Here is a 10087-nt window from a genome sequence, read left to right on the forward strand (position 1 = left end):
TGTAAGTGGGATATAAAGTACATCGTAGGTAATTTTAATATAACATTATTATTTTTTATTTTGTGCGATAATTACTTGAATTGATTATTGTTATTAAAAATTTTATTAATTCATTAATGGATTGTTGGTATGACATTTGTTTTACTTTCAGTTTTGATATTTCCTATCTACCACATACCCCAAGTTCATGTTCCTAAGCCGAAACAAGAACACTCTAATCGTAAAGACATTACCCATCAGAAGCCAACTTTGACTATCATTAATTCGCAAGGAAAAGTAGAATGGTATTGTATAGTATCTGAACTTGACTAGAGGTGCAGTGACAAGAAACACTAGTAGCCAAGAAATACACCAACTTCTAGATTAGAGGTTATTATGCTCGGATTGAATCCTAATAAAATTTTAAATCTAAATTTGGCCTGAAAAATGAATTTTAAATTTTACTTGAGGTGACTCAAATAAAAATGTTAAATCCCAAACTCAACTCGGGCTTCCCATATTAAACATTTTTATATTATTATTTTCATATAAAAATAATTTTAAAAAATATAATATATCAAATTCACTAAAAACATTAAAATAAATGTTTTCCATTAAATTAAAATAAATATTTATACTTAAATAACACTAAAATAAATATAATATAACAAGTAAATGCCTCTAAAATAGTAACAAAATTAAGAATAAAACAAAAATTATACAATATCCAAATAATAACAATAAAATAGTAACAATATAATAGCAAAATGACAACAAAACAATGACAATAAAAGCATCATTTCTTTTTTGCAAATTCGGCCCAAGCCGAAACAAACTAACCGAGGTCGAGACCGTTTAGAAAATGAACCTTATTTTTTGCTCAAACGCATTTTTCGAATCTATTTTTTAGAAAGATAGTTATAATCTAAGAGCAAGTGATACCATATATAAAACAGAGCAACTTAAGCAAATGCAGTAAATTTTTATATTTTTAGTAAATCAAATATTTTAGCACATTATAAAAATTTTGCCCTTATGATTTTAAAACAGAAAGAGACGGAACGCTTACTATTGACATTGAGACAAATTTAAAATAAAATAAAAATTATAGTTAAAAGTATCTTTTATAATAAAAGTTGAATTTTTTTGTTTTCTATTAAAAAAATAAAAAATTATAGCATAAGTGATACAATTATGTAATATGATTATTTTATCAACCACGTCAAATTTTAACAATATAAATAAATACAATTTTTAATAAAAGATAATTTACTCTTTTATTTAAAACATAAAAATTAGATAAATTTTTAATTAAATGAAAAAAACATAATCTTACTCTTACTAAAAAAATTTCCTTTGTATTTTTACCTTGTTTTGTGCAAAAATAATGCTACACTTATAAAAATTGATCGTGCTTGCCTCATGAGATTGCAAACCTGTCCACCTTTCAACCCAAAAATCATGTCACCTGCTGCTAAACTGTAGTTAGCATCACAAATCCACAAATGATAAAAGAGTACCGATCGCATAAGATCATGACTAATCTATCCATTCTCCAAAAACTGACCAATCCAATTGAAACCCAACCAAAACTACTCAGTTCAATTTGATTGGTCATTTCGGTTTCTTACTCATGTTGGGTTCAGTCCAACAATGGTAAAAAGGATTAACAAAAACATAAAACCAAACTGAATGAACCAAAATTGATTGGTTTCTATCAAGCTTATTCGGTAAACCCACATTTTGTTCATCCCTAAACAATATCTCCAAAAAGGAATTGTAAGAGCTTAAAATGATTCATTCATGGCGAAATATGCAGAAATGAAGCATAAAGCATTCAAATATCTAAAACCAATATTTTTCTCAAATGCACAATGCAACTAGTTATCCGTCATATAATGCTACCACACCAAGGCATGTGGTCTCTGGTGGTGTTCGAGCATTAAGACCGCCAGGTGCCGATGCTGCTCGGAGACCATGGCGCAGAGGTGCCCAATGGACAGCACTTAAAAAAGACTTTTTTACAACTCCCAAATCACCTTAGAACTATAGCTTTTCATAAATAAGATGAATCCCACAATTTAACCAGCCCTTGTAAACTTGGTAGCGAATGCTAGGATCGGGCAACAGCTACTTACTCATTGCCTTGCATGGAGGGAATGATCATATGCTGTCCTTGTGCCTGCATTATTAATAGAAAACTGAATCATTGAAATACGATAGGTTGCAACAGATCAACCTGCTACCAAAAATGAAAAACCAGGACAGTTTTTTCTTTCTTTTCCGGCATTTAGAGATAGATTAGCAAAAATAGACCAGACAGGTTTCAAGAGAGAACAAGGAAAAATAGTCCTTTCACAGCTAAAATTTTCAACAATTTTTGGTGAAAAACCTTGATCTTTTTGCACGGAGGATATATATCATGTAGACTACAAACTACTTCGTTGCCATTACAATGAAAAAACTTCTGCCCTATGTTATCCAAACATATGAAAGAACATAGAAAAAAATTGAGTATACTCATGTTAAATACACGATCCTGAATCCGAGACTCTCAGAAACATATCTTGTTGCAAATGCTAATACGTACATCTATTATTTTACTAACTAGATAACATATTGAGCATAGCATAAGTTTGGGCTCTTGACTACCATCATGTTTTTTTACTTTTGAAACAGCCCTTTCATCCAACTCAGGCAACGAGCAACATTTTCCCTATTACATACGCAAAAGATACCATAAATCGTTTTCCTTTAAGAGATATGCTGATAATCTATAGGCTATAGAGCTATGGTACTTAAACTTGGGTGTAAGAATTGGATATGGGCAAATTTCTGACACAGGTATATTCTTTTTCATTTCTTTCCCAAGTTATTTCCTTTTATTTGGGGAGTTTTTACAAGAACATATCCTCAGACCTATGTTTGGAAATGTGATGGACACCAATGTCATATATGAGTACTTCAAGCGAAGACTCAGAGCAACATAGCTATAGAAATATCCTATACTAATCAGCACAGCTAAAAATGGGGTGTACTCTAGAATCTGCATAATATCCTGCCATTACAAATAAGCATTTCTTTTCAAAGCTATACAATTGACAACATCGTGTTTATACATAGGCCAGCAACTAGACAGAATACTAATGAAATTGGATATGGCTAAGTATTGATAATCTCTCTTATCACCCTGTAATGCTATTAATTGTTGCAACTAGCATGGGTTTAGGATGGGCTTGGCTTGGATGTAGCTAGCTTTTGTATATACCTAATACCTAAACGTAGAAACATGCACCATACATGCAAATGCAACATATGGACGTAATATCTAAAAATCTTTTACATAATTTTGCTATGAGTACATTTTCCTCAAGTCTTCTTTATACCAGATTTATCAAATTTGATTGCTCTTTTTCTTACAAGACCATCATTATATTAGCTCCTAATTTGGCTAGACAGGGTGTCACACAAAGCAGTGGGAAGTAATAGCCTCATATGCCCTTGAAAGTGTGTAAAAGGAGTCTTAGCTGCTGGATGAACTTTTGCTGTCCCATATTGCAATCAAGACAGCAGAAAAAATTAAGGGAAACAGGGAAGACAAATGCGGTTGATAGCTTTGCAAAAGGCTTCCCAATCCAACTATCTAATTTACTTAGAACTAGATGTAAGTGTGCTGCACGAGTATGTGTTTATCATAGGCACTTCTAATTTTTCTAGAAATTTTCATATATTTGGCAGGCTCTAATAGGGTTGCATCCCATACCCAGGTCTGGAAATGCTCTGGAGAAAGGTACTTAAGAAAATCATGAAAAGTCGGAAAAACAATACAAGCTGTTAATTCTTGAGTGATTAAAGATGGAACACTGTAGAATCAAAGGGTCAGTCAAATTGCGTATTGGCATAAAATGTGATCTACAATGTTTGATTAAATGACAGTAAAATTGAAGTAATCATACGTGCAAAATCATGCATGGAAATAGTTATCCAATCAGTTGATTTTAATAAAAACTATAATATTGTAATCCTATCATTCATCCATTTATCATTTAATGTACAAGTACTCGATCCACAATGGAGAAGAAAGTTTCCTAAAATAATCAAGATACTGGTGTGAAATTCTTTACCTAATCCAACCCTTTATTCATTCATCAAAGAGAACTCGGTGTGGTTATTGAAATCGAATCAATTTCACACTTTTTAGAATAGGAAACCAGGTGACTAGGAGCGAAGACCCACAAGAGAAAAATTCAATTTGTAAAATAAAGGTTAAAATGAGAGATAACCTTGAACCCCAAAGATACTTTACTCAAACTAGTGAAATTGTTGGAAAAAATAAATTGCATGGTGCTAAGGTAACCAAAATAAAATGGAGGACTTGAGGCACAGACGACAAAAATATTCAACTCTACCAGTGCAATCTAGTGCTAATCAAAGCCTGATAAGTGAAAATGTTTACAACGAATTTAATGAGCAGTTAAACATTCAATAATGCATTCTTAAAGGAAAGATACATACATATGTATATACATAAACAACAGATGAACAACCTTGTAGAGAAAATGAAAAATAAGATAGACAGGGAAAAAGAGAGAATTACTTGGGAATTAATATAGTTCAATGACCCCTGGATTGAAAACTGCAGAATTTATTTGCCGCCAATGCAAAAGAATATCGTAATGTCGGTTGAGGAGTTCACAAAATGGAAAAAGAAATTCCAGGTATATAAAAATTTTAGTGCAGAAATAATAATATGTACTGTTCCGACTCTTCATATTTCTTGAAGTACTGATGTACAACACACATCCGACACATATCCAGACACGGTTATAGGTATCTGACTGTCTAAGGGCCTCGAATACATGGAAAAAACTTCGAAAAATTTTAACATACCCATTTTAGACTCATACCCATACCCGACATTCATAGCTGAGTCTTAGTAACAAAGACAAGAATCTAAACAAAATCTTTGTTTCACCTGTGGATTTTGGGCAGGAAGAGCTCCAGCTGCGTCTCTTTTAAAAGATCCATCACCACCACGGGCTGATCCCTTGGTGTCACCCTGTCAATTAGAAAGTTTGCAGTTAATGTTTACATTTGGCATTGGAGACACTATCCAAGTAAACTACAAGAAAGTATATTAGTGGTGAACCAAAGAGCATAATTACCTCCAACTGTGCATCATGTTCATTCCGAATATAGCAGTGCCGGGATAAAGGCAAAAACGAAAGAAATAGTCAGATCAAATTAATAAAGACTATGAAAATGTCAGGAATCGAACATCAAGTTTTGGAGTTCTAAATCATGTCAATTGAGACTTAAGCCTAGTTTAATATTGTTGTTAAAAATACTTGTTTTAAGAAAGTTTGGGCTTAAAAATGTGGTTTAGAAATTTTAAAGGGTTTGACATTGTATTGAAAAAGTGCAGTGAAAAATCTAAGAGTAGAAAAAATGTTTAAAATAATCAAAAGTTGAAAATGTGAGGATAATAAACTTATTTTGTCCAAAAGTCAGCTTCCAGACCACAAAAACTCCATTTTCTTGGCTTTTTTATTTGGGTTATCAAATAATGATTTGAACCACAGAAGCCAAATATTTTTACTCATTTAGCATTGTGTTTGCGGTGAAATGCAGTATTTAAGGTAAACTGGGCCTAATGATTCGCAAGACAATGATGATAAACATAAAATTTTAACTCCTAATTATGATAAATTGACAAATTGGATCAATTGAAAAGTACGTCAAAAGTTAGAGCTACAAGCTAAGAAAATCAAGCAGAAAGTGAAGTAAATAAACAAATAGGTCAAAAGTTAAGGCCCGCTTACCTCCCTGTATCTGGCAAGATATATTTTAAGTGGCTCGATATAGTCTTCGAATCCTAATGTTGCCATTGCCCACAACAAGTCATCTCCATTAATTGTCTTCCTTTTCTCTTTTTGACATTTATCACTTGCCCTACAAAACAAACAGCCAGAACCATGTTCACAAAACTTAACCTGAATTCTGACAAAAACAATATTAACATAAAGAAACCTAAATTTCCATTAACACCAAAATTGAACACCAAACAGAATAGTCATTAACATAAAAAACATCAACAAGCAAACAAATGAGCTTTCACACCAGGCACAACAAATTTCTTGTTCACAGAAGAGAAGGAAAAAAAGGCTCATTAAAAGGCAAAATCCCATCATTCTAAACATAAGCCTTGCCCAACCCAGAAATCAACAAAAGTTGGAATTAAGAACAAGGATCCTACTTTCTCACATAAACTAAAAATTTCCTTGAAAACAAAACTAAGAACAGCAACAAGCATCCAGCTTTCAAAAATACCAGAAAATTAGTATGTCAGAAACAAAAGGCAATGTCTCAGTCACATCAGCCACGTCATGGAACACCAAATTCACAATTTACAATTCATATAAAACATAACCAAGTTTCACAAATTACTGAGAAACAGTAAAAATGAAATAAGCACCAATATAAACCACCGTTTGTCAAAGAATCTCTAGCTCGTACCAAAAGGGCTCAGAATACATCATAAGGTTGTGTTTGAGAATTTAGAATTCAAATTTTACATTCATGATTATTTTTTCAAATTCATTGATTTGTTGAATGTTTATTTAGTGATGAATTTGAAATACATATGGATATTTGCAAATCTGAAATTCATGTTTTATACCTTCCAAATATATAAGCATATTGAATCATAACTAATCTATACATAATGTACGCATTTCATTGTCACAATTTATATATATAACAAACGAAATCCAAATCCAAATTATAAATTCATGTTTCCGGACATAATATAATTTTATAATCCAAAATCCTATGACCCTACTTTATAGACACCAAAATCGCATCCAAGTAAAATAAACTCTAATCAAGTCACTCCCAACTTTAGTAATTTCCTAAAAAGTCGCCAAATGTTGAAATCTAAAACACATAATCTACTTTCTCATACATGCTAAACTATGTTGCTCCGACTCTTCATTTTTCTTTAAGTATCATGTCCAAAGTATATCCAAACATGGACATAGAAATACGATCTTTCAAGGCCCTCCAAATACATGAAAACCTTGGGAAATTGAAATTAAACATACACATACCCAAGTACAACACTAAACCCATGTGCGAGTAACATATATGCTAAACATCACATTTGAAACAGAACTCTGAGTCTCAAAATGACATCCTCATAATTTTAAAATCATCAAATTCTCAGTTAAACAATTTGAAGAAACATAAAAAATTCCCAAAAGAAATCAATAAAACCAAGATTAGAACTTAACACACTCGCTAGTGATGAAGCTGATGAACTCGGAAACACATTCTTGAACAGTATCTTTAGCATCCTTAGCAATTTTCCCATTAGAAGGCAAGGCTTTCTTCATGATTCTACTTATATTAGCAATTGGGAGGTAACGATCTTGTTCCCTCACAGTTGACTGAGGACTGCTGTGCTCTCCTCCGCTCTCATGGCTCCCTCCTGCCGGACTAGTTGGCCCTCCTCCCATACCATCCGCCATGTCCCCAGAAAACCTAAATCACAACTAAAATTCACCAGAAAAACAAAAACCCATTAATGGTTTTTCAATCTTTTTACAAATAAAGAGATACCCAGACGCATATATGCTTAAAGAAACATTAATCCATCCATACAAATAGGAACATGTCAAGCCATATATACAAAAATCTCAAATTCAACCAAAAAAACAAAAACTTAAAATATTTATCAGTATTTTAACAAATTTATACCCAACTGCAAATCTACTTAAACACACATAACCACCTGCGTAGATCCATTCATACATAGAAATACAATCATGCCATACATAAAAAAAAAATCTCAAAACTTCCAGCTAGAAAAAAAAAAAGCGAACTTCAATTATTAAATGGTTTATCAGTATTTAACAAACAATGAGGCGCCAAGATGCAAATAAGTCAATCACAAATTAAAAAATTAAAAAAAAAGGCATAGATGCTCGTATACATACATACATACATACATACATACATACATACATAAAAAGCATGTCAGTTACTATTTTTCATTATTTTCAAAAATAAATCCAGACGCAGATGCCTAAGAGATACATACATACATACATACATACATATATATACATACATACATACATACATTTAGGGGTTTTGAAGAAACAGTAGAGAGGAAAACCTGAAGGGAAAGGAAATAGAGAAGAAAAAAAAAATGGGATTTCCCTCTTATTTGGCGCGAGAGGATTTGATTGGTTAAATTATTTGTTTTATTTGGTGCAAGGAATGAAAGAGAGATCTGACGATGGAGAAGAAAGGAATGATAGAACAAATGAAAATTTGAGAGAGATTTTTTCTCTTTGTCGTTGAAGCAAAGTTTTTATTTTTTTAATTTTTTTAATTTTTTACGGCATCTGTATTCTAAACCATCTCTAATACACTTATATTGTTTCATTTAATAATAAATGAATGTTCTTTTTAATTAATTTTAAAAAATAAAATATAAAAAATTTACAGTGCTTTACCAATTTTATTGAAATTTTAAATTATCTTATTATTTTAACTTTTTAATTTTAGTTTGGTAGTGACCTTTTTAAAAAAATTAATATTACATTTTTAAAAAAGAATTGTCTTGTAGATTTAATAATTTATCTATTTATTAATTTTTAATGTAAAAAATAATATATTATAAAAAAATCGAATGGTTATTATAAATATTTGTTATCTGATAATTAAATATTTAAAAAAATTAAATTTTAAAATCTAAAATCTAACTTTATCATCCAGTAATTAAGTAATTAAATGTATATTAAAAATTATTTTAAAAATCAAATTATGTAGTTCAGTTAGAAATAATTAGGTTATCACCAACAAATAGTTAGATATAATAGTAAGGTATATTGTACTCATAAGCGAAGAATCCAAGTTTCAACTTTAAAAATAACATTATTAACAGAAGTAGTCATGAACTCTGAATATAAACCCTAAAACGGACATGAAGAATATAAAAGAAAATTTAAATTATTTACATGTTTTACTTTATTTTCCTATTACTTGGTCATGCCTTTCTTTTTTTTTCTTTCTTATAATAAAATTGTTGTAACACTTTTTTAGTTGTTCTGCTTGGGATGATGTTTCTGTTGGGGTTTGATTCTGCTTGGATTGATCTTGTTATATATTGTGTGGAGATTGTCTCTTACTTACAGGTGACCATAGGTCGGGCCTAGTCGGGTTTGGGCCGAGCCCAGAAAAATTTTTGATCCGTGTCCTAGGCTTGGCCTGGTCTATTTTTTTAATAAACACTAAAAAATTATTTTAAAAATAAAAAATAAAAAAAGTAATTTTAAAATATTTTAAAATTAAAAAATAAAAAATATATATATTTATTATATTCGGGCCGTGCCGGGCCGGGCTAAAAAAGTAGTGCCCGAGACCTGGCCCATTTTCTAAATGGGCCTCATTTTTTGCCCAAACCCATATTTCGGGCCTATATTTTTACCTGAACTCTTCCATATTTCGGGCGGACCATCGGGCCGGGCAGATCATCTCTACCTACTCAATGGTTGTTAATGGTAACTCATATGATAATATGTTCGTACGTGTGGAATTCGATAGAGCTATTCATTGTCTCTTTACTTGTTCTTCCTTTGTAGCCAGTCTTTCTTTATTGCTTCATAGGGCTCACATTTTAGGTACGTTTATCGGTGTTAAGGTTAGTCGAGGTGATCCATCTATTTACCTACATTTTTCTTGCGGATGACAATATAATTTTTGGGGAGGTTCCAGTTCAGGGTGTGATTCACATTTCGGATATTTTGCGTGAATATGGCTTGCTTTAAGTAGTTTATTAATTTTGACAACTTGCTCTTTTATACTCTAATGTGTCTCTCAAGAATCAAGAGGTTTTATAAATTTTATATGTTCGTATGATTTTGAATTCAGAACTAATTCTTACTAATTTGATTTCGATGATATATGCCTTAAGACTTTAGCACCTTATGTCTCGAGACATGTACCCAAAAATACAATAAATTCAAGTATTTGTTCTTGAGATCTCAAGGCATGTTATTGATGTCTCGAAGCAAAAAAAAAAACACTACAAATCATGCAA

The 10087-nt window shown here is 31.4% G+C and overlaps 1 protein-coding gene across 5 annotated transcripts; it reads right to left on the reverse strand.

The window, feature by feature from the left end:
* Positions 1 to 1672: 1672 nt before the first annotated feature.
* On the reverse strand, positions 1673 to 8407 carry LOC107904097 (nuclear transcription factor Y subunit B-1). 5 transcript variants are annotated; one of them, XM_016830361.2, is made up of 7 exons: positions 8159 to 8407; positions 7276 to 7532; positions 5802 to 5931; positions 5145 to 5150; positions 4955 to 5038; positions 4577 to 4615; positions 1673 to 2161 (listed from the first exon to the last, which is right to left on the reverse strand). In XM_016830361.2, the coding sequence occupies exons 2-7, from the start codon at positions 7506 to 7508 to the stop codon at positions 2114 to 2116; spliced, it is 540 nt and encodes a 179-aa protein (XP_016685850.1). In that variant the 5' UTR covers positions 7509 to 7532; positions 8159 to 8407; the 3' UTR covers positions 1673 to 2113. The 5 variants fall into 5 exon arrangements, with proteins under 5 accessions (XP_016685850.1, XP_016685851.1, XP_016685852.1 ...); XM_016830362.2 differs by having other exon boundaries at positions 8123 to 8388; XM_016830363.2 differs by lacking the exon at positions 8159 to 8407 and adding an exon at positions 7772 to 7860.
* Positions 8408 to 10087: the final 1680 nt, after the last annotated feature.

This window comes from Gossypium hirsutum, chromosome D05, assembly GCF_007990345.1.
Source record: "Gossypium hirsutum isolate 1008001.06 chromosome D05, Gossypium_hirsutum_v2.1, whole genome shotgun sequence".
Taxonomy (NCBI): Eukaryota; Viridiplantae; Streptophyta; class Magnoliopsida; order Malvales; family Malvaceae; genus Gossypium; species Gossypium hirsutum.